This window comes from Amblyomma mixtum, chromosome 2, assembly GCF_055824585.1.
Source record: "Amblyomma mixtum isolate Tamu chromosome 2, ASM5582458v1, whole genome shotgun sequence".
Classification (NCBI taxonomy): Eukaryota; Metazoa; Arthropoda; class Arachnida; order Ixodida; family Ixodidae; genus Amblyomma; species Amblyomma mixtum.
In genome coordinates this window covers 300,084,077-300,108,454 of record NC_143013.1, presented here as the reverse complement: position 1 = coordinate 300,108,454, position 24,378 = coordinate 300,084,077, and the positions used below count along the sequence as shown (strand labels likewise).

General features: G+C 48.0%; 1 protein-coding gene across 11 annotated transcripts in view; it reads left to right on the top strand.

Annotated features, from left to right (window-relative positions):
• The window catches only part of Camta (Calmodulin-binding transcription activator), a 469,187-nt gene that overhangs the window by 387,744 nt on the left and 57,065 nt on the right, over positions 1 to 24,378 (top strand). For all 11 annotated transcript variants that reach the window (XM_089574641.1, XM_089574637.1, XM_089574635.1 and 8 more), the window contains one exon: positions 11,776 to 11,911. In XM_089574641.1, the coding sequence (XP_089430767.1) occupies positions 11,776 to 11,911 (136 nt within the window). The remainder of the gene's footprint in view (positions 1 to 11,775; positions 11,912 to 24,378) is intronic.

Sequence of the window (24,378 nt, the reverse complement as noted above, 5' to 3'; positions counted from 1 at the left end):
TTAATTATGTATTTTCAAATCAATCGAGCTAGAATTATAGGCTACATGCTTACAGTAATCTCTAGCAGACACTGATAATCTGACAAGGTGACGCGGTATTGGCAGCAAGCAGCTCTCGAAACTGCTTGGCCGATTACAAAAAAAAATTTAAATTGTGTTGCCTTTTTATGCTCTCTAGTATTGTATGATCGAAGAGTCTTGTTCGTTCTTGCACATACAGGGTCTGTTCTGAAGTAGTAGGACTGGTTTTTTCCTGGGCGAACGGGCGGACCAGAGTCGGTCTGCGCATGCAGGATCGCTGAAGGGGGATATTGGGAATGCTGGGGAAAATCGGCAGTCGGCTCTCGGCTGTTGAAGAGAGGAGGTCGCTTGTACTGCGAACCCCTGTCGAAACGTCTCGTCACGCAGGATCGTCGAGCGTTTACTGGATCAGCGATACACGATCAAATTTTGAGTAAATCTCGGTAAAACGGGCAAAGAGACTAACAACATGATTAAGGAGGCCTACGGTGACGCTTCCATGGGTAGATCAGGTGTTTTTGAGTGACACAAGCTTTTCCGAGAAGGTAAGGAAAGAGTGGAGGAAGACGACCACTCCAGACGCCCTTCGACCAGCAAGACAAGGAAAATGTGTAGCGAGTGGAACATTTACTTAACAGTGATCGTAGAATGAGTATCATAATGATTTATGATGACTTGAGCATTCCTCAAACCCAAGTTTTTGAGATCGTGACAGAAAACTTATCCGTGAGGAAAGCGTGCGCGAAGTTGGTGCCGGGAGTGTTGTCAGAGGAGGAAAAGGCCAACCGGTAGGATCTTCTTCATCATGTGAATGAGGACCCCGATTTTTTCCCAGCACAAGGCGGCAACCTGCCTTAGCCCCCCTAGAGCCTCGACTTGGTCCCGCCAGACTTTTTTCTATTCCCGAGAATAAAATCGACGCTCGAGGGGAAACATCACGGATCGGTAGAGGTGGTTCAGCAGGCCTTGACGAGGGAGCTAAACAGCATTCCGGTCCAGGCCTTCCTGGAGGCGCACGAAAACTGTAAAACTCATTGGCAGCAGCGTGTAGGTGCGGAAGGGTGCTACCTTGAAAAATTGTAATCGTTTGTACTATTCTCTTGAATAAATTTTGTTTAAAAAAAAATGAATCCTACTACTCTCAGAACAGACCATGTATGTGCATTTTTTTTCTTCGTCATTGTTTCTCCCTGTAATGGCCCTCAAATGAGGGTTGACATTATTTATAAATAACGAAAATAATTAAAAATCAAGTGCTACTATTCACCTTTAAATGGCGCCGTTTAAGATATAATAAAAGAAAATGGTTGAAGGATATAATACGGGAAAGCAGTCGATGGGTTCAAATGGACGTGGTTCCTGGAATTGACTCTTGCCTTGACGTCATCGGGACCCCTAGACGCTTGGAGCGGGCTGCCTGGGCGGTTCCACACGCTCTCATTTCACTATATTTTTTTCTACACTTTCTGGCTTGTTCCCTTTGCCGGGGGCTGCATCGCGACGCGACGTTTTCCCGAGTCGTACACGTCAGTATACTACCCCGAGGCGTGTGCCGGGAGTTGTGTGTATCGTGTGCTGATCGATGAGAGACGCGCTTCGGTTCGTCCCACTTCCGCAGCCGTGGAGATTAGCGGAAAGCGACGCCGACGTGCGCGCCGTCCGTGCGGGGGCAGTGAGAGCTCGATCCGACTCGTGGCTGAGGAAGAAAGATCGCCGGACACCGGACGTCCTGCTCCAGCCCGTCTCGGCGGAATACCGCTCACTTGCTCCTGCTGCTTCTCCTCCCTCTTCCTGAGCGATGCGTAGAGCTCGGCTTCGCAGAAGGGCAGCCCCTCGGCAGTGTCACTTGGACTGCTCCGAGACGGTTCGCGAGCTAGATTGCGTCTCGTGCTCTTGATCTGGCATCGTGTGCGGATAACGTTTGTGGGGGTAGTTATTTGGGAATCTGCGGCCGTATGTCCTGCCGGGGCAGACCCGGCGGAGATCTTTAGGGTATGGCATTTTATTTGTTTTTTTTTTTTTCGAGCTCGAAGCGAACTGAACATTGGACTAGAAGGCAAAGAAATACGCACTGCACGTGTAGACTACGTGCGATTGTGTGCATTTTCTTTGATGATAAGTTGGCGCTCAAAAACACGCCTTACTCGAAAGAACTCCGTCTAGCTGAAGCCAGCCTTATGCTTTAAAAAATTTCGAGGGGGCACTTTGGTGATCTAAAATGCGATGAGGCGGAAAGCTTTCCCGCAACGCTGTCCAGCGTCCTTACGCTAGACAAGGAGAACTGCATATGCGTCGGTAGGAAGTCGGCGTAGCATAGTGGTTAGCACGCTCGGCTATGGAACGGAAGGATGGTGGTTTGATTCTCGCCGTGCACTATATTTTAGGATCTTTTTTCTGGACTTTCACTTCAGATGTATTGGACGGACGGACAGACTCATGGCCGCGAGTATGAGCGCTTAAAGGCATTCGTCTTAAAAGATGTGTGGAGCAGTGCTCTGTTTGAATATGAATGTGGAATTGGGAAGCTGACCGCATACAAGTGTATTTTTTTCTTTTTAGCAAGAAGCTCTGAATTAGGGGGGCAGTAGAAGGAGATCTAATAGTATAATTTCGTCAACACACTAGCAACATCGCAAAATGTATATCGCTTGGCATCGCTTGGCAGCGGTTCTTTTACCGGCATGTTATTCCCAGTGGTTGCTCATCAAAGGGCTGCACGTGCCAACACAGTACCTTGCTGTTCCACCCCGTCAGTAATATAGCAGCGTCGACAGCTGGGTCGCCCATACGCCAAATGAGACTAAAATTTCGGTGACTTTTCTGATGCTCCAGTACGTCCTTGGGGCGTTTTTTTTTTCCTATGTGTTATAAATTCTTGCACTCTTACTGTGTCAAAGCGCCGTTGGCCTAATGAAGTGCTTTCTGGGTAATGTATGTGCGAAATGAAGTAAAACTAAATGTATTGATGGGTGTAGTGAAGTACGGCTATCGTTTCTGCATTAATTACGTACATAATTTGTAGTCAGGAATATGAATCGAATTCCAGCGTCGTGAAAACGGCACGGAATATGTACTTCATACGATATTCGAACGTTCTTCATTATTTAACAAAAAAAATGTCTTCGTTGTTGCGGCTTCTGCTGCTTAAAAATTAAGCATGTGGAAGTAGGTCTCGGGCTGCAGTTGTATTATCCAGCTCTTCGGTACGCGCAAGGCTTGTCTTCATTCTTCAGGCTTGTCTTGTCTTTTTTAATGCGAATGCATTAGAATGTCGCGTCATCAAAACTTGTCAGCACGATTGTGTCGTCCACTTAAGATAAATGCACAAAAGTTTGATTGTGTTAGTGCGTAGTGAGATCTTGCTGCGGGGAAAAATTTGGTTCGTGGGTTTTAATTAGTTAATTAATTGCACGCAAAAATTACACTTCGACGTCAAAATAGCCATGGACGTCGATATAGCACGTGGACGTCAGAATAGCCGCGCACGTCGATATAGTATGTGGACGTTTTGCTTTCGCATTGCTCCAATGCGGGTCGCCGCAGTTCTTTCAATTTTTTCTTGCGAGTCTTAATTGCCTTCATTACAAGTTTCGTTCGGCTTTTTTACTTCGACTAAAAGCAGCGCCGATAGAACGCGGACCATTTCGTAATGAACTGACCGAGTTAATGTCGGTTGTTGCAACGGAGAAGCGCCGCATTGCGCAGACCCAAACGGCGAAGCTAATTGAACCGACATCGGAAGAGCAGAGACGGCATGATTAAAAAGAAGCCGAGGGGCGATTCCAGCTATTCGCGAGCTTTTTTCTTGTTGCCTTCGGGCAAACCGTCTGCGTTCACTCATTAGGCTACATATTGCGAACAATGTTCCTGAAATTTTCATGCGTTGTGTGGCGTTGCTGCGCACGCCTTACTGCTAAAGTAGCTTGCCGGGTCTTGATTACGCCTCCCACATCTCCACTTTCACCACCGCCCCAGACTATACAGGCAATGTAACCGAGCATACGCCTCCGGGTTTATATTACGGCGGTTACGCGGCCACTTATAAGTTCTGCTAAAGTGATTACGGGGGGGGGGCTTGTTTTTGCGGGCTGTGTCGGCTAATGCGAACAAAGCCGTGCGCTTTGCCTCGTGGCGTCGTTGCTGCGCGTAAATGTTAATGCTGATCCCGCCATTTAACGCAACAGTGATATCTGCTCCAGGCTGGACGGCAGCAGCCTTGCTTCATTTTCCACTCGGCAGTTACGCGAGCATCCTCTCTTCGACTCCCTCCCCCCGCCGCTTACTCTGAGGGTCATCATTTAGCGTTCAGCGGCCAAACTTTTTCTCCTAGGAAAGTGGAAAGCGACGCGCTGCCCTTTCGCTTACTTTTCTTCTTTCGTTTCTCTCTATTTTTTGTTTCAAATTATTTTCTTTTAGTTTTTTTCGTGCGTGCGCTTGTGGCCGCGATATAGCTCTTCCGGCAGCGGCAATACGCACAAAAGGCGCGCGGGCTCTCCTAATGAACTGACGCTCCCCTCCACACCCACTCACTGCCCGGGTGCGCGCGCTCGCGCTCATGACTCCCCCCCCCCCCCCCCCTCCCCCCATTCGCCCCCCCGGATCACTTTAAAACGCCGACCAGGCCGACGCAGCGCTGGCTACTAATGCTGAAACGGAATTAATTACTCGCGAGTGATTGGATTTTCTCGGACCACGCGAACTTAGTGACCGCCCTACATTCGCTTCTTGTTTCTCTCTCATTTTTTTTTCTTTTTTTCCGAACACACTGCTGGCGCACTTCTCCCACCCCTCATTCTCTCTCTCTCCCTCTCTCTATCGCTCTCTCTCTATCTTTATGTTCTTTTTTTTGTTATTTTTTGGGCTCGTTACTCCTCTACTCTGTTGCTTCCCATGCGGCGCGTGTTGTAGCGATATACTTCGTATAAATCTCCCTCGGTGGCACGGTTCTGTTCTCGCTTTTTTTTTTTTTCACCTTTCATCTCGTGTGCGCATGCGCGCTGGGCGCATCCGAAGCGTGAGCAATCTCCCTGCGTTGCGTAAACGATGATTATGGCCTTATTGCCCGTCCGGCTGCTGGGAGGGGGCTCAATGAGAAACCTCGTTAGCCGTCATCAGGAGCGGCAGCGGAGACCGAGGCGCTGCTGCTCCCGTGGCGGTCGAGGCGGCCGAGTAAAGCCCCACCGCCCCCCATCCCGCTTAGGCTTCAGCAGCGCGGGCCCCTGTGACGCCTTCTTGTTTCCATAGCGTAATTACGGGCGAGTTTTTGCGCCCTGGGCTCATCTCGGGGGCCCCTGTCTGACTCTAGCGTTGTTCGTTTTTTTTTTGTATCTTTTTTGTTTTTAAGGTAACGCGTTCCCGCTGGGTGAGGACGGAGGCTATTGTGCGCCGCGAAAGTAGGGCAAGACTCAGGCACCGCTCATGAAGCGACGGGTCGAATTTGCGCGCATTACGGAGCGCGCCGCGAGTTCATTATGCAAATACGAATTAGTCATCCTCGCTGCTGCCGGTCGACGTACGGCTGCTTATGCGACGAAGGCTGACGAGATGGCCTCGATGGGGAGAATGAGGTGTAAGGAAGCAGGCATGGGGGAGGGTGATTGGACGACGAAGTCACACACCTACGCTGAATGCGCCTGAAAAGAAAGATGGAATTGATACGAGAGGACGCAGGGACGTTGGCGGGATTGACCTGAGCACGAAAGCGTGCCACCCTTTCTCGGAACTGTTCCTGGGTCATCAGTGGACGGTGTATGTCGGTTAGTTTGTTCGTAGTTCGGCGAAAGCTCGCTTGGTCAGGCTGCATGTTAACAGAGCGGTCACTGGCAATACGATCTCTGACCAAGTCACCGAAGAGTTATCGACGGTGAGCCCAAACAGCCTTCTTTTTCCCCCGAGTGTATACAAGGCACCATTTTTTTTTCTTTGCAGATAACGTCACGAGCGAAGCGATGTAGTAAATGAAGCGCTGGGTTTGTGCCATTACTTTGCACTGGGCACGTGCCGTCGGTAGCAAAAAAAAATAATCATAAAAAGAAAACGTTCAATATAGTCCACAGACATTCTTTGGTGGCGTGTTTCTTCGTGAAACGCGCATGAAGTTTGCGAGCCAGACTAAGAATGAAAATCAGTGTAGTTAGTTTTCTGGTCATAGATGAAGTAAGTGCCTTGTCTTTATTATACCCCGAGTTTCACCTAAGATATTCTGCAGTTTTTAAAGATACGCTTTTCGAGCTTTAAGAGCGTTTTTTTTTTTTTTTTGACATAGCGTTGGCATTAGTGTAGCTCATCAAAAAACACCTAAGACGTAGACGTGTAGTAGGCTGATTAACCAATATTGAGTAGTCAACTTATAACTATTACTCTTAGGCTCTTTAGTTATTGAGAGACGTGTATCCCACCGTAAGTAATATCCATATCACTTTTTAGACTTCTTGGTTGCACGAGTTAGACCGTCGTCGAAAATACTAGAGATGCAGAACAGATCGCAAAGGCAGCCACAGAAGCAGATCTATAAGAACGAAAACCTAAAATGTACGCTGGTACTGACAACATAGCTAGTGGCTGCTGAACAGACGTTTCAGTTTGTGATGTTCGTGCAAGAAAAAAATTAAATAAAATGTGCTTTCGTGTTCAACCTTAATGTACGCGCTTTTAGAAAAACAAGAAATGATAGAAGGCTGGTTTTCCCCCTACATTATCTACACAATGCTGAAAGCTACTGAACTAGAACTGTACACATCGACATGGTACAGTCGAGGGTTTGACAGCATACCGTCTGGTCAGGAATCATGGTGATGAGGATTGCTGGTCACTGGCCAAAGTCAATAAAGATGGAAAGACGTTTCGGGAGCGCTACGGCTCCCTTGTTCACTATGAAGCAATCGGCGCACGGATCCGTCCTTTTGTAGCACTCAGTAGCGTTTTTAATGATTTAGCATAGATAGGATGTAGAGTCCCGTCATTCCTGTTTAGTGTGTTAGACGATGTCTGTATGATAAGCGACTCAAGATTCTGCCGTGCTGATGTGTTCTTTTCTGTTGTCAATATCTTTACTTGATCCCAGTTAATCTCGTGGCCGGATTCTTGCACATGCTCGGCGATGGCGTTAGATGTTACTTTCTGGTTTCGGACGTCGTTCTGGTGCTCACTCAGGCGTCTCCTAAAGTCCTTTGTCTCACCAATATATACTGATGAGCAATCGGCGCAGTCAATTTCATACACTACGCCTGGAAACCTTTCACGAGGGAGCCTGTCCTTCACATTCACCAGTTCTGTTCGTACCTTGCCAGCGGGGACGTGCGCGATGTTGACACCATGCTTGCGGAAAATACGTGCAAGCGCTTCGCTAATTCCCGCTACGTATGGGACAGCAGCTCGTTTTTCTTTTGGTTTTTCTTTGCTCTCAGTTTCTTCGGAGGCAGGCTGATTCGCTGGCATTCTTCTTTCGGTGTTCCTGATGAAGGAAAGAGGATAGCCGTTTCTTCGCAGATCGGATTCTATTATTTTCATTTCGCTCTTTAGATTGCCATCTTTACTGCAGACTTGTCTGGCACGGTTGATCAGGGAGACAACCACAGACCGTTTGTGAGCGACTGGGTGCACAGAACTGAAATGTAAGTATCTTCCAGCGGATCCGTGCGCCGATTGCTTCATAGTGAACAAGGGAGCCGTAGCGCTCCCGAAACGTCTTTCCATCTTTATTGACTTTGGCCAGTGACCAGCAATCCTCATCACATCGACATGGTACGCTGTCTTCTTTTCTAGAAGAGATGGATTGCATAAAAACAGGAAAATATGCTTTGGTATGAGGAAAAATTAAGTGTTTGTTTCATAACCATAATTCTTAGGCAGTCCAATAAGCACACAATAGGGAACAAAATAAAACGAACTCTAATGAGCTCTGTGTGTCACTGTCGTTGAGAAAAGGGATCATAAATAAGGGATCCTTAACACACATTTAGGAAGTGTAGGGAGCGCTCTGTTAACGCTTTAAGACTACACAGTCTCTTTCGTTATGGTAGTTTGGGAAAAAATCGGGCGTGAAGGGATACGAAATACCAATAACTGTTCCTTCTAGGTTTCTTTTTATTTGCTATTGTATTCCTTGAACTGCGCGGTGAATTGCTTTTCCCACTGTTTCGCCGGTGTCTTATTTGTTTAATTTACAGGTCGCAGTTAGCATTGACTCCGAGTATAACGGTCATCCACAGTTTTCTGGAATACCGGGTTCCGATTTTTTTTTTTTTTTTTTTCAGTGTTTAATCAGAAGCTTAATAAGATCAAACTTTCTCCCCGTTGCCACCATCGTATAGCCGCTCGCTCTGGGGATTGCGTTGCCCTTATCTCTGGTGCACCGCTTGGTATTCACTTACTTATCTTTTTTCCCTTCTCGTTGCGTGATATTGTCCAACTTCTAGAGCTGTTCATTTCCTGTTTCCCTCTCTTTTTTTTTTTTTCCTTCCACGGGACTGGCCCGTTTGGCGCGCCACGTCTGGTCTGGTCGAAATTCTACTCTCGTACGCGCTCTTTGGGAACCGAGCTGAAACAAAAAAAAACAATAAAAAGAAGAGGGGAAAGGGGAGTGAAGAGCTGGACCTCGTCGTAAAAGCCGAGCATTTGCATTCGGCTATTGATCCTGTAGGCAGCCGGCATTCGTTTAACTGAATCCCCGGAAGACTTACCCCTCCCTTCTTATTTTTTTTTCTTTTCTTCTTCCCTAACGGTTCCCAGCGTTTGGGTACCCCTTCCCTTCATCCCTTCCCGTCCCGCCCCCGCACGTTTTCTCCGCCGGTTTGACTGCGGACCATGCTTCGGTCTCCCGGCCGCCCTGGTTTCATCGCGGCTGTTTGTCTCCGAGATCAGGAATGCGTCGGCGTCACGTTACCCGCTCTCGTGAGAGGAGGATGAACGCGAGGGGGAGGAGGACGAGGAGAGAAAGGGAGCAGTCACGCGCGGGAATCCTGGCAGCGTGATCCAAGGTATACCTAGGCGTTGGCGCTCGTCCTATTGTTATTGCGCTCTGTCTTTTTTTTCTCTCTTTGTTCCTCGCGCGCCCGAGCATCAAGCGTACGCAGCACTAGCACGGTCTTTCGGTTCTCGCTCACACGCCGCTGTTGTTTGTCGTGGGATCGGCAGTAGAGACAACAGCACGTTTTGGAACAAACACGCCAAACCTGCTTTCCTGCATCCTTTCCTATGGCGGTGACCTTAATCTCGAGACCCCGGGAAGTTACCTTTTCTTCTTTCGCGTATTTCTTTTGAGCCCCCCCCCCCCCCCCCCCCCCCCCCTTGAAGGAGACCGTTCGTTGAAATGGAGACCAGTGTTCTAACGGAGTAGATAATCAGCTTGTACGTAACCAGGTTTTCCTGTCTTTTGTTTTTCTTTTTTTCTTCCCATCCCCGTCTCTCCATCTTTTCTGTTTTTTTGTTTTCGTGGCTGGAGGAGATTCTTTCACGGTGGCATAAAATCTTGTCTTTTTTTTTTATTCGTGTTTACGGGCAGAGTTCGCCAGTTCTTTCACTCAAGGACGCGGTTCCCGAGTGCCTGCTGCATTTGAATCAAGGAAAAGCTGACGTCGTAAACGTGGCTGAATAACAGCGGCAACCCTAAAGCTGGTACGTTAAAAGCGAGATGGCTGTTTCCTGCAGACGAAGTGAAATTCCTGCGGGTACGAATGGCTCTCTATAAAATTTGTAGGCCGGGATAGTTGGACTCGGCTATCAAAAACAGTGGGACAGAATTAAAGGCAGAAACGGGCTAGCCATCTCCTTTAATAGTTAAATGCGCCCTCCTGACCTTGTTTGCCGCGCGCCGTGTGTTTAACTTCGCTGCAAAACCCTCTCTCTCTCTGTATCCATTGCCTCAGCTTACTATGCTGCTTCCCTGTAAAACAACTTAAGCTGAGTCTCCTTAATCGAGCCCAGCCAGGAACTGCGACCTATACCGGGCAGAATGAGTATACGGATGAAAGTCACGAAGTTGGTCGGGCACAAAAAAAGAATATAAGCGTTAAGGCGCGATCCGTTTTAGTGCGAAAGCTGTACTTCACTAGCAAAGCTAGAAAACAGGTATGTGTGTCGCCTCAACCTTCGACGTTTGACCTTTGACTTTGAACTTTGACCTTGATTTCGCATGCGGTTGCCTTTGAGGCGGTGTTGCCTCAAGTGCTTTCGCTCGTACTACTCGGTTTAACTTCGTTAAAACTGTACCATTTTTTGTGCCCCTGTTTCTCTCTCCATCAAGCCAAGCAGCGCAGTTCTTTGCTCCGTTGACACAGTTGTCAGTTCACTGTGCAGCCCAGAAAAAATTCTCGCTTGAAAAATTCTCGAACAACGGGGTTACTTCACATGGTTTACGCAAAAAGCGTGCTGGCGCTAAAAGACGGAGACAACACACACAAGACAGGACTGGCACCAACTCCCAACTAAGTTTATTCATGGAAAAGACCACTTAATAACCACACGAGCACGCAAAAAGATAAAAGGAAATCAGATACAAGGGGTGATTTAACAAAGATACACCTGCCAAAAGGACCAAAGCAATGATTTTAACGCTGAAAAAGACCTACTAAGCAAACTAATATCTTCACCTGACAGCGACACAGATGGCTTGCTTATGCAGATATGGCCCCTCTGCTTTATGTAATATGCTTCAGTTATTTCACGCTCTAATCTGTCTTTAGACCTTGCAATGAATTTAGTGTTTTCAAAACCGGGCGGCATTTGCAGCTTTTGCAGTGAGTGGCCATGTGGCTGCCATAGCCATTTATTATAGCAATCTTGTTCTGCCTTACTCTTTCATTAAAGCACTGACCTGTCTGGCAGGTATATTCCTGACCGCAGCTTAGAAGCACAACGTACACAACATCAGCCGTGCATTCAGTGGCGTGGATTTGGCGATTCTTTTTGCACTGCCTAACCATTCTTACTTTGTTCAAGGTACAAACGCGCGACAGCTTGCAAGGAGCTGAAAGCACCACATTGATCTTATAATGGTCTTTCCAGAAAGATCAAGTTACCCATACCAGAATCTGTTAAACATGCTAGTACAAGGACAACGCGGCATAATCACGAACAATCCTTAGCCCCAATCTTCGCTCGCACTAACACATTTAAATATAGTTTTTCCCCCGCACGATCACTGAATGGAATTCTTTACCACCCAACATTTTTAAAAGCAAAGACTTTGTGAAAGGACTAGAAAGCCATATTTTGCATACTTAACATATCCTGTTTTCCTTCCAGAAGAGTTATTTGTCATGCATTTCGCATTCTTATCATACATGAGATGTGTTGTTGCCATTTATTTCCCAATATTAGTTTTATCATATAGTTGTTCTTTTAAGAAATGTGTTGTTTCCCATGTGTTCTTTCTCGCATTGTATATGTTCTTCTTGTGTTCTAAATTTGTATGCCCATCCTGCTTGGGCCAAAACATTGGCCTGCAGTATATGTAAATAAATAAATAAATACCTGCTGGCCACTTTATTCAGGTTGTTCGAAATCCCATGAATATAGGGGAATCACCACAGTCGGTTGTTTTTCTTTATCTTTGTTTTTTTTTACCCTGTTCACCCTTTGACGTCCGCTCGCGCTTCTTGACCAGGTTCTCACTAATACTAGTGATGAGGTGATGCTCACAAGATTTTTCCAATGCTGCATTCAGGCATGTCGCAACGATTCCCCGCCCAAAAAAAAAAAAAAGTCTTGCTGGGTTAGTTACTCGTTGGCGTCACCTTCTGCCTCCCCGCGCAGGCCCAAGAGCGGATCGATGCTGCTGTACAGCCGCAAGCGGGTCCGGTACCGGCGTGATGGCTACTGCTGGAAGAAGCGCAAGGACGGCAAGACCACCCGGGAGGACCACATGAAGCTCAAGGTCCAGGGAACCGAGGTAGGCGCCTTTGCCTGCGCTGCCCCTCCTCCGCCCACGCTCAGAAGTGTGTGCCACATGCTAAGATTTCCAGTGGCGCGTTGCGGTGTCGTTCTGTTAAGTGCTGCTCCTTAATAAAATTATCCGGAGAAGTTTTCAGGACACAGAATATGCGCTCAGAACATGTGTGTTGGAATGTCCATACGCATAATCTGACTTCACGAAAGGGCCGTAAGCTTCGGGAGATATGCGATTCGCCGATCTGTCATTTAGTGATCAGTGGCTCCCCGGGAATTGTGCTTTCCCTGTAAAAGCGTTCCTCTAAGCCCGCAGAAGAGTGCATTTAACTGCAGTCTTGCGTGGGTTTGTACTGTACGCTTGAAAGGTGGAGAGCTGCCTCTTTAAGCGGAGACAAAACATCAGAAAACTGTGCTTCGGCAACCTGGCGTCGCTCGATCCCTCAGTTTTAGAGGATCGGGACATGCACTTGTTGAATGCTCAGAAAGAAGGACGGCTGCGCTGGCTTCTGGTCAGTCTAGAAACGCACTTCTACCGTACTTTCCGTAATAAATATGATACTCTTGCCTGTAAACTAGTTTCACGAACCGTCTACGTTACAGCGTCTAGGAGTATCGTTACGGTGGTGTGCTTGAAGTCATCTGTAAATTTCATCTGGTTATATCTGTTCACTTCGAAAATTTTCGACTCGATGCACAGTTCCATGATTTCGCTCAAAGCTTTGTCCGCAGTTTTGTGTCGCATGAATAGCATTTCCTTGCGTCGTTAGTACAACACTAGGCGATACAGGAGGCTCGTTTCATGCCAGTACAATAGGCACCGCTCGCCGAATTCTTTCTAAAACAAAAAAGCAAAACTTAAACAAAAAAAAAGTACCAGTGATCTTTAAACGCCTTTCGTAAATATAGAGTACTACTGAGCGCGCGTGATGCCTCCTATTATATCTCTTTCTTATGTGTTTATCTCTTGTTTATTATTTGTGTGTCATCGTCAATATTCTTTGATGCGTGCGTACGTGCGTGTATGTAATCTGTTTTCTGCCTCTTTCATCGTATACGAGAAACGGAATAGCTGAAAGCATGTTCCTTCGCACATCTCCAATTTGTTTCATAGTTAGCTCACTCGGTCCGTCTGGTGCAACGATGATCCCTAAATCTTCATTATCCAATAATCGCATTTCCAACGGCTGGCGCCAGTAACACAGTCTCCCTTCGATGAAAGCTTTAATTACCCTAGATTATGTAGTAAACGTTACGCAGCCTCGACTTTATCGTTCTTATTAGACCCCGCGGTGAATATGACTAATGCTAGTTTTAACGATTCTGGCGTGTGGCTTCTTGAGCGGCCGAATGATGCCGGGGCCCTTAATGGGACCTTTCGCTGCTTGGGACATTAAGGCGTCTAATGTGCGCCGCCTCATTTCACCGCCGCCAATGAGTTCCTGCTCTGGGGCTGTCGCGCTACAAAGTCGAGTTAGCTGGAGGCCTGGTAGACCAGCTGTTCTCGCTAATGATGTCTTCGATTTCAAGCCCTAGACGCTAGTTTGCAACTCCGCGGGTAGGCGACGTCGGGAGCGCTGCGGTAATCGAGACGGTTGGGGCCGTACCACACTGGGTGTTCCTCGAGGCTCGGTTTACGAATTAATGATCGTCATGTGTCCTGTTGCATATTGAGCGCGATAAGAGAGCGCGGGAATACGAGAGTGAGGCTACGAAAATTCCGTCTGCGGCAAGCTTTCGCCATAGCAATCGCAGTGGAAGTTAATCATTGCGACAGTTCTTAAACGTAAATACAAAGGGATACGATCGTCGCAGCTCGGAAACCGGACTCGCAGGCACACATCCAGCACCCTATAATGTGTCAGGCACTGGAAATAGCGCAGAAAGTCAAGAGTCGATTGTTTGGTGAACGAGACGAACTTGCATAGCTCGCTTGGTGGCGCTGTCAAAGAAAAAATGTTTTTCTCTGCAGGTGGAGTGAACAGAACGCTCCGAAAAGGCGTTCGTGTCAGTCATGTAAATGGCTGCACATACTGGCAGCTCCAGTAATAACGGGAACAGTCAGACTGCATTCAGGGACGAATCCTGTTCTCAGTTCTAAACTGAGGTTGAAAATGCCTCACTGGTAACATCTTTCCAAAAGAAAATTTTTGGAGCAAAGAAAAAAATTGTGTTTTTACTTATGTTCTTGAAGGAATCATAGGTTAAATCCGGATCGTATGTTCCCTTTCGTAAGGAACTACCTGTGCTTCCCTTCAGCAGCAACGCGAAATCGCGCCGTCTCTAGTGTCACCTCTACAGAGCGAATAGGAAATGGGAGCGGAAAAGAGCTTTAAGTCATCGTAATCTTCGCGCAGTGGAGTGAACTTCGATTCGGTTATGCGGCATTAGCGCGCCTAACCAGGCGGCCGCGCGGCGAAGTTCCCGGAGTGAACCGAAGAGAGAGGTGGCGGCTCGGCCAGCGGCTGGCTTGCCGTCAGCTTGCCGCCGCCTTCTCCTCCTCTGACGCGCATGCAGCGAGTGTACACAATGCGCGTCGGGCGCTGTGCCCCTTCCGCACCGTGCCCCATCCGGGCGAAACGCTGCCGTGCGTGCGCGGCTTACCAGGCCGCCCCAAGCAGCAGGCCGGGCGCGCAGGGCCCACGTTGATTGCGGCCCGGGCTGATTGCCGGTTCGACTTGATTGCCGCCGTCGCCGCCGCCACCGCTGCTGCCCGCTCACGCGTCCTCGCTGATTGCCCCGCGGCGGTTCCTTCTGGTGCGACGCGCATTTGCCCCCACCCCCCTTTCCTCTGTCTCTCTCCTCTTTCTCATTGCCCCCCCCCCTCCGCCTTTCTGCCCTCTTCCACCTCCCATCTGTCCTTTGCCATACACCCCTCTGACCTCTCGGCAGCCCCCAACACCTTTACCCGCCACCGGTGCCCAGGGCGTCCTCGTCGCGTAAGGGCCTGCTCCGAATCTTCCCGAGTCTGCCTGTGAGAAGCCTTCTCCAAATCTCTGCCCGCCAGCGTGGTCGTAACCTTTACACCCCGGATCTCGTTTGGAAGCTCATCCCACGTCGGCACCTTCAGCTGGGATACGATCGTTACTGGTACCCCCCCCCCCCCCCCCTCCTTCTGTTGCTGCGGGTCGTGGCGACTGAATCCTGTGTGCGAATTTCGGGACACTTAGAACTTACGCGTTGCTCTTGTCCGCTGGACGGTAATGGGTTTGGCGCGAATTTGTTGTTCTCGTGTGTATATCCGAGCGTTCTTGACAGTCCATCTTATTCAACGCGGTGCTACCCTCGTCATGAAGTTCTGGCAAAAAAGTCTTGAAACGGTTTGGCACCGTACAGGAGCAGGTTCCTTTTCGTCTCTAGAGCACTCGTGAACGATGAAACCTGACTGTGCTTGCATTCCGCTTGCGAATGTAACGTCTTTAACTTCGTTCGTCACAGCCCTAACCTTGCAATTGGAGTCCAATAATTTATCCAGTCACACTCTTTTCCGCAAAGCTACAGGTAGCACGCAGAAGTATGGCGTAAACCGGATCGAGGGCCGCAGCTTAGGCTTTTCCACGTCCATGCCCATCTTGAAGATTCACGGCGCGAACAGGGACGGAGGAAAGCCGAAATACGGACAAAGACAGCGCTGCGCTTACATTTTTTAACAGTGCCGGTCAGAATCTCGGCAAGGACAAAAAAAACACCCAGCGCTGATCACCCCGATGCGGCAAACAGCAGCATCAGCTGGTTGTGCGAGATGCTTTACCGACTTTGTTGAATCGCCTGGCCCGAGCGCTCTCCTCGGGGTCGGAGTGTGATTGGCCGTCGACACGTGGGGCGTTCGCACGATGTGTCGTGACGTCTGGCCTGGTTTTTCCGCCTCATGCGCTCGCTTGGCTCACTTCCGTTCCCTCCTCTTTTCCTCCTTTCCTCCTGCTTCACATCTGTGACAATAACCCCGTGATCGCGGACGCGCCAGTGCAGACGCGGTCGCGGACATGGCAAACCCAGAGGAGCTTCCCAATAACAGCTAGCGCTGTGAAAACATTCTCTCCGGTGAGATGATGGAGGCGCGGGAAATCGGGAATATACAGGATGTTTACAGTAGGACCCCGTCGTTGTTCATTTCTAACAAGAAGTTGCATTTCTTACGTATGTAGCTAAGATTATATTTGTACGATTGACTTCTTACCGATTTGCTCGTGTCATTTTATCGCGTGAAGCGCGTGCTCGACAAATCTTTCAGTAAATCTCGGGTGTAAGCTCAGCGCTATTTTACTTATGTTTGCTCGTTTTTCGGCTTTTCTCTGTCCGTGTTCGCGTTGTCAATCTTCAAGGTGAGACACCTAGCCAAACCGCGTATTTTCTTTACTTGAATTCTTCTTTCTTTCTCCGTTCCTCTCTCTCTTTTCTCTCCCCTTTCTCTCTTTCTATCTCCTGCCTTTCCCTCTACACACGCACGCACTTTTCTTCTGGGCAGATGCCAATGTTCCTGGAAGCAGTCTGGCCCACACGTATTGTCATAGTGCGGCAGAGCACGCTTTACAGGGGATATTTCTTTGGCGTTCACCTGAGGTTGGCTGTGCCCAGGGTGTCGAACCGGAACCGAACCTGAACCCGAAACCGGAACCGAACCCGAATATTTGCCCGGAACTGGAACCGAACCGAACCCAAATTTTTTTCGCCATCTTGGAACTGAACCCGAACCGGAACGATTCAAAGGAACCGTTCCGAACCGGTTCGGGACTCGGTTCAGCCGCCCATTTTGTGCAACACGGCATACTTTTTTTTCTTTTTTCAGAACAAAGGGCATATGCCAGAGCTTAGATTTACCCAGCGAAAGCTGTCGGCGCTATAGAGTGCGAAATTGGCATCCAGTCGAAATGGCACACAGGTCAACAACAAAACTGAAAGAAGTCTCGTGTCTAGGAAGAAAGCTAATTGGCGTTTCTGCAATGTGATTTTGGTAATTGTAAAGAATTTAAATCAGATTTACGTGTAATGTATCCCCCTTTCACGTGCTTACGTACAGCTTTACTCGAATTGTTAGCACTGCTTTAACTCGTAAAGCACAGAGTGAGAATGGTTTCCTTTTCTTTGTGTCGAGTACCATAAATATGTGAATCATAGGCGCAATGACCCAATCACATTGTGCAACGTTTACTTTCTGAGGTATTCCTTGTCTCAGATAGCAGATAATGAATAAGTCCCCTCACGATGGCTCAGTGGCTGTGGTGCTCGGCTGCTAATGCCAAGGTCGCGGGTTTGATACCGGTGGCGAGGTCGCATTTTGCTAGCGACGAAATGCAAAATGCGTGTGTGCTGTGCGATGTGAGTGCATTCTGAAGAACCCCAGCTGGTCTACGCTAATCTGTAGTCCTCCACTACAGCGTTCCTGATAGACTCCGCGCCGCTTTGACGCGTTAGAACACACATAATACTATTATTACAAAACAAAGAAATATACATGTGTTTTCTTTTTAAAGAATCCGAACATTATTTGTTGCACGCGACGGAAATAAACAATGAAAGGCGGGCATGTAGCAGCGGTGCGATACTTAGAAAAAAAATATAGTGATTACACAAAGAGGCAATGGGGAAATACATGCGCTCACTGAGATGTGAAAAACGCCTAGAAATGTGCTACTGAAATGAAATGTAACTGCGATGAAGTGATTTTCGTTAATGTCGATGCATTGAAATTGTTCTGCTTATATAAAAAAAAATGCCAATCGCTAGCGGGCAGCTTCGTCACGCTGTTCTCAGATTGCTGTATCTTGAATTCTCTGACTGGCGGCTTATATCTGCCTCTCTGCCCCACATGAGGGAAGCCAACAATAACCGAAACCAAGGAGCATAGGAGATGTACTTTTTTAAAAGTAATTTTTGGTGTTCATAAATAGGAGCTTAAAGAGTAATTACTTTTAACGATAATTGATTAAACTAAAAAGAAAAACACATTCCGAAAATAGGATCTGAACCCTTGTTCGAATTTTGCGTCCGGTGCTCTACCAACTGAGCTACGGCGACGATTTTTTTCTTTATTGCATGAAAATTGTGCCGAAAAGGAAAATCGGAGTAAGCCCATGCCACAAAACACCAGGCTGTGCAATACGAGCCCACCATATTCCTGCAAATCCCCACCTCCCTAAACATCAGAAGTCTGAGAGGCCCACCCATGCATCTAGATAGGGGAGCCAGTAAGGCGGCCCTTCCAGGGCAACGTATACTCCCCTCACCAAAGCGCACTGCTCACGGAACAAAGATTTCGATGACCACGGTGATTCGGCGGTGGTCCATCATACGGCTCTTGACACTAAAGAGTCACACCAACATAAATAGATCACACGGCACAACACAGTTTTTCTCCACTGGAAAAAAACGGGTACTAATCCGTGTGATTTCAATGTCCTTCTCAAGTGCACGTTCGCCGTAATTATGTCCCTGAAGAACGTAGCATCATTGCACAGAATAGAACAATGGTCAATGGTCTTTGGCGCATTGCGTACGCGGCAATTTACCGTCCATGACACAAACATCTTCTCAGCATGAAGTAATGCCTTGACAGGCAGCGTCGGTGTGTGAATTTTAGAGAAGAACGCTTTTGCAGCAGAAGAAATAAATGTACATTTGCTTTACACGTTTTAAAGCACTGGTGTTAAGGAACTCCAGAAAAGGTTGCCGATACAACAGTACAGGAAACAAATACCCTGTAAGTACGTGAGTCGTCTGCCTTCTGGAGAGGCTATACAGGTAGTCTAAAGAAAAGCGCACAGAGAGAAAATTTAAGGTGTCCGCTACTTCCGCGCTGCGGTGACGACTGTCTAATCTTTTTGGCTTTCGGCGGTGCAACCGGAGTGTAGTGTAACCGAACCATCAGAGTGTTCACCAGCGCCACCCTCGTCAATAGCAGCGTACGTAATGCGTCTTCTTTTACAGAGAGTGCCACATGAAAAACGTGGTCGAACGGTGAGGGCAGAAGCTGTGCGAGAACCCTCGCTTCGGGTTGTTTGTGTCTGAGGCGAGAGGCTAAAGGTTGGTTCACATGCAAGCGAATGAGCGACTGAGCGGCGCGTCCAAGCGAAAATTTCGAACTTGTTGGAACCTCGCCGTTCACCACCGCGACGACTCAAATACAAGTTATTGCAAAGCGGCGTCAGGATTCGCTAGCGTTTTCGCGTTCTGTTGTGGAACGTTTTGCAATGGCACACGTGCAGCATTCACAGCATTCCATCTCAGGTAGATCGGCTGCAGGTAGATGGGACATTTTAGACCGAAGCTATTATGCGCCCGTTCCAGCGTTCCGCGTCGTAGTCGGCGTAACCGGTTGTCCAAGTAGCAGAGCGAATTAAACGCCACCTGGAAGGTGGCTGCCCCGGGAAGACCCCAAGAGTGGCTATAGCAGCGTAATACGCCACATGCCAGGTAGCGTGTGAGGAGTTGCGCTTAAACTTCGCATTACCGACAATTGCAACCGTCTGTCAATTTTTTTGCCAGTGAGTGCCCGGATGTGCGCCCATCAGATTATGCACGCGTGTGCATACACATGCTTAAGCGCACGTACGCACCCACCCACCCACGCACGCAGGCACCCCCCCCCCCCCCACACGCACACACACACGCGCACGCGCGCACGCACATGCACACGCACGCACCATTTAATTTTTTTAATTTTTGAGAAAGAGGACTAAACTGCTAACGCAGTAAAGAAACCTACTACAATACTCTAACCCCGAGTGGGAATCGAGCCAGTGGCGGCGGGCGCAACAGAGAAGCTGCTGTTTACTGCTGCCTTAGGCTACTCGGCCATCTTCGAAGATTCTTTTTATTGTTGCCGCATGCATGGAATATCAGGAACCTCCCTGACCTCGTCTTGCCTTACTTGACTGGGTCGAATTCCGCGACCTCGGCATACGTCCTCATGCCACTATCACTCCCTTGCTCTACCCGCACATAAAAATTCCTGAAGGCGCACACGTCAAGAAAGGCGATCAGTCAGGAGGTTGAACTTTCGCAGCATATACGTTTTGAGCTAAAATGAACTGTTCTCTGAACAGTGGTCGCCGAAAGTGGCGATTGTGCGTGTTTATCAAGCATACAGCTTCTCCACACGCTAAGCAGTCTTATTAACAGGAAAAGTTCACACGGAATTCCGGTGTCCTTCATTACTGGCACAAATCTTATAGTGTAATCCATAACCTCAATGTCCTTTTTAAGAGAATGATGAAGTGAGCTATGTCTCAAGCGAACATAGCGTCACAAATAATTTCGTTGTTCAATAGTTCCCCCTTGCTTGCAGATGTAGCAATTCACTGATCATGGGACATACGTCCGCTTGGCTCGATGGCATGTCCTAACACGTAAGGTCGACTTTTGAAGTCTAAGAAAGGTTTTTGGGGCCTATTGAATGTACATCCTCTGAACTCGCCTTAATATAAGGCCGTCAAGAAAGGCTAGGCAAGGCTGCACATAGAGGAAGTAATGACCGGTCAGAACCTTTGTCAGCTGCCTTCTGGAGAAGCCGTACAGGTATTCTCAGGAAAAGCGAATACTTACGAAATCAAGTCTATCAGCACAAAATTCCCTCACGACTATGTACATAAAAGACAGATAGCATTTAGTCACCTAATAAGCCCAGCTGCCAGGAAACGGTGGTTTTCGGTTTCGGAAAATAAAAATCGTGAAACAGGTTACTGGACAAAAACTGCACGAAAGACTCACCATACTGTATCAAGGTAGCATTAAATTCTGTCCACGCATGGGCTCCCTTTGAAAGCGACCCAGAAAAGTAATAAAGATTCTATTTAACGAATTTACGATCGTCCTCTTGCAATGCACCAATTGCAACATATTCACAGCGCAACGTCGCATCGAAGACGTCGCAAGTTTGTGTCGGTACAGACACGAAGAGCCCCCAACCAATGCAAGCCTGCTTTTTTATCATATTCTTTTCATCAGAGCAAGAGACGGAGACGACATCAGCATAGGACAAAATCTTAATTTTACACTGTACTAGCGACACGCCACGATTAGCTGTGTTTTTCAAGAAACTGAGCTATAGGTGGTCGGGACATATATAATGCGAGTTACAAAGGCGATGTAGAGCAGGAGATGAAAATAAAATATTTTTGGTAAACTCGCTAGATGCATGCTGCAGGTGTGCCAGAGTGAGGGGGGGGGGGGGGGGGGGGGGTGACTGGCAAGCCGCTTTTGGGGTGACAGAAAGATGTCTTGGCTGTATATACCTGCAAATACAAGACAACTTCCGCTCATAGTGGGCGCATGCAGCGGTCCTGATGGCGCCCGCTTAAGCATTTTTCGCCGGAGAAATTCCCGATTGACACAGGCTTCAAGAGAGACCTATTATTCGCCTGACGGGGACTTCGAAACATCTGAAGCTGAAAGGTTTTGTAGATGAAAAATCCATCAGCTTTTCTTTTTATGTATCTCATCAGATAGAGTCTAGTATATATGCACAGCCGGTGTGCACTAATTCTGAGTTCATTTGATTTCGCGGCTCTTGCGCAAATTTAAATCTTTTTGCCGCGGACAGTAAAACATCTCGCATGGAGCAAATTTTGCAGTGCTGTTTTAGAAAAGTAAACAGCAAAACAAGGTTGAATAAAAACTTACGTTCAGAATTTTTTTACAGTCTGAACCCGTTTGAACCCGTTTGAACCGGTTCGATGCTATCCGGAGCGGTTCGAACCGGAACGGAATGTCGCTCCGGCGCCGAACCCAGAACTGAACCCGAAAGGCATGAACCCGAACCTGAACCGAACCCGAAAAAATTCCGGTTCGACACCCTGGAGCCTGTGCCCTGTCATAATTCGCGGCGTTGTTTCCGCTTCCTAACAGTCAGGACCCACGAGGATTCGAAATCTACTTGTGCGGCTCCTACTAATGTGTGATTAATGTGTTCCGTGTGCATATCGCGCATTTGCTTTGACCTCGAGCCAGGCTTGTATTTTTTGCAGTTTCTATTGATCGCTTGCTAGCATAATGACTGATCGCTCCGTGAGCGTTGATTGTCATATACTCCTCATCATTGACTGTAATCGTTATCTTTCGTGCGATGCTCGGCTCTCCTTAAATAATGCAGCGCCATAGCCGTTATGTCATTCTGTGCTTCGCTGCTAAGGAAAAAATAAGAGTTGACAAAACGTTTTCTACAACGAAGCTTGTTCTTACTTAACCTAAGAAGACTACTTTGTAAGCAAACAGTATTTTGTGTGATTAGGTAAGTGTTGCTTCGTGGTCCTTATTTTTGTTCGCAATACACGCCTGAGGTTAATTCTGCACAATACTTGCAGAAACAGCAGAGCCACGCATTCTGAGTCGCCCAACTTGTGATTGTTGCGCGATTGTTAAACGCTTATGGTTTAGGGAAAGCGAAGGAGAGCGGCGTCAGAGCTCTGGGCTAGCGTCGGTTACGAGTTGTGATGGGGGTGTCAAGGTCTGCGTTATGCTCGTTACGAAGCGGCGTTATAGCCGCGAGGTTACAGTGCCGTTTCCAAGCTGTTCCAAAACGTGCACGGTGCAGATACACAACTGTTGCAAATTCTGCTGGTCGATCGTTCTATCGGGCACCGTTTTTCTTCGCATGATCGCCATGACGGCACCTTTGCCTCCTGCATCTTGTGTTACTGCTTTTTTAATCTTTTTAGTTCAACCCCAAAGAGGAGCTTCGTCTATCCTTTCCATATAGACTTCTTTTTTTCCTGCGCTCGTGCTTGAAAACTCTCGTTGCTTTTTACTGTTCGTGGCGGTTTAAAATGACAATACCGGCCGGCCTTTCAGAAACCGTCCCGGGCCAATAAAACAGGCCTTTTGCTGTCCCTGTAACTCTCGAGACGCCCACTGTCAGTCTGTTATTTCCTTTGGTGTCATAAACAAGCGACGAAATAGAAGACTGGAGAACCGGTGGCACAGAAAAAAAAAAGGGGTGGAATAAATATAGGTAACGGAAAAGCGTCTCCTGCTTCTCTTTTCCTGGTCATTCTCCGGAAAATTTAACGGCCCGCCGAGTTTTATTGTCTCGTTCGCGCACATCCGCTGCTCCTCACGCGTGGGCGGTCGAGAATATCCAGTCTTGTCCGCGCCGGTGTGTGTTCACCTTCTCTCTTTATTTTTTTTTTTTACTTCTGTTTCATTCCGCCGGCAACGGGACTTCTGTCGTCAGAATTTAGACCTGGTCTCATATTCCTGGCGTTGTGTGCCTCGTCACCAGTCTTGTCCCGCTTTGCGTCAGCTGTGGCGGTGGTGGCGATTTTTGTCCTTTTATTTTTTTTTCTCTTCTTTCTTTCCTTTCGTTTTTTTTTTCGGAGTACCGTAAAGTAATTTCCTCGCGCAAACCGCGCGTCGCCGTTCTCTGGTAAACACTGTGACCTTTCGGCCAGCTGCTTTAAAGTCTGCACGCTGCCGGGGGAAATGGGGCCACTCCCACACTGACGTCGCCTTTCTTCTTCCGTATTGTTTTCTTGTGTCGGGGAGGTCCGGTGAATGCATTGCTTTCCATGCGGACGTCGTGAAACCGACTTTGGTTATGTATGAATTGCGAGGCGGTCATTCATTGCTGTCGGCAGGCCTATTTACGATCTCATTAGACGCTCGGTAATGTGTCTGTCTCGTTTCGGCGACTTCTTGACATCACTCCTCTGTTTCGTGTGTCTGGTTCGCACGCAATGCCTCCCTTTCCGTATGTTTTTTCGTTAACACTGAAACGCGTAAAGTGCGTAAAAGGGACTTCTATTAGGCGCTTCTATCGCCTGCATAGACGCACATAATGAAAGGCTTCCGCGACAGTAAGGCACAATACTGTGCTCTGGCGTTATGAAACTTGTTTGGTTTGCCTTTATTTTATAAAATGGTGACAGGTGAACGGTTACCATATTGCCGCCTCGCAATGATGGTACAACGAGGGAGAGGCGGAGAGGGGATTTTCCTCTCTCCACTTCGCCTTCTGCCAACCGAGGCTTCACACACCAACGCTGGACGCGTTTTGCGAGAATGAGTGTTCTGACGCCGACGCAATGAAAGAAAAGACAGTGTTCATGGGACCGCACTCGCGCCCGCTAAACAAGTACAAACTCGGCGGCAGGTTGATCGTCGATAAACAGGATGCATGCGGCGTACGACCAGCCACTGCCTAAAAGCATCGTCATGTATGCCTTCCTAAAAGGTGGTTGTTTCGACGATTCAAGAAAAGATTTGCAGGCATGCGCGCAGGCTGCGAGAAAGCCGATATGGTGAGCATGTTTCACGTGGGAAGCGTAGACACTAGAAAACGGAGCTTCTGCGCGAGTAATAAAGAACTAAGCAAGCACCATTCGCGGCGTTGTTTCTCACGTGGTGGTGACGGCGCACAGAAACCGCGCAAAACTGTTTACTGGGACATCTTGTTCTCAGAACACTGAGAAGCACCTCAGCGTCTTTGACTGTGCGGCGCGATCTGTATTATTCAAAGGTAAAAGCGCAGCCGACGGT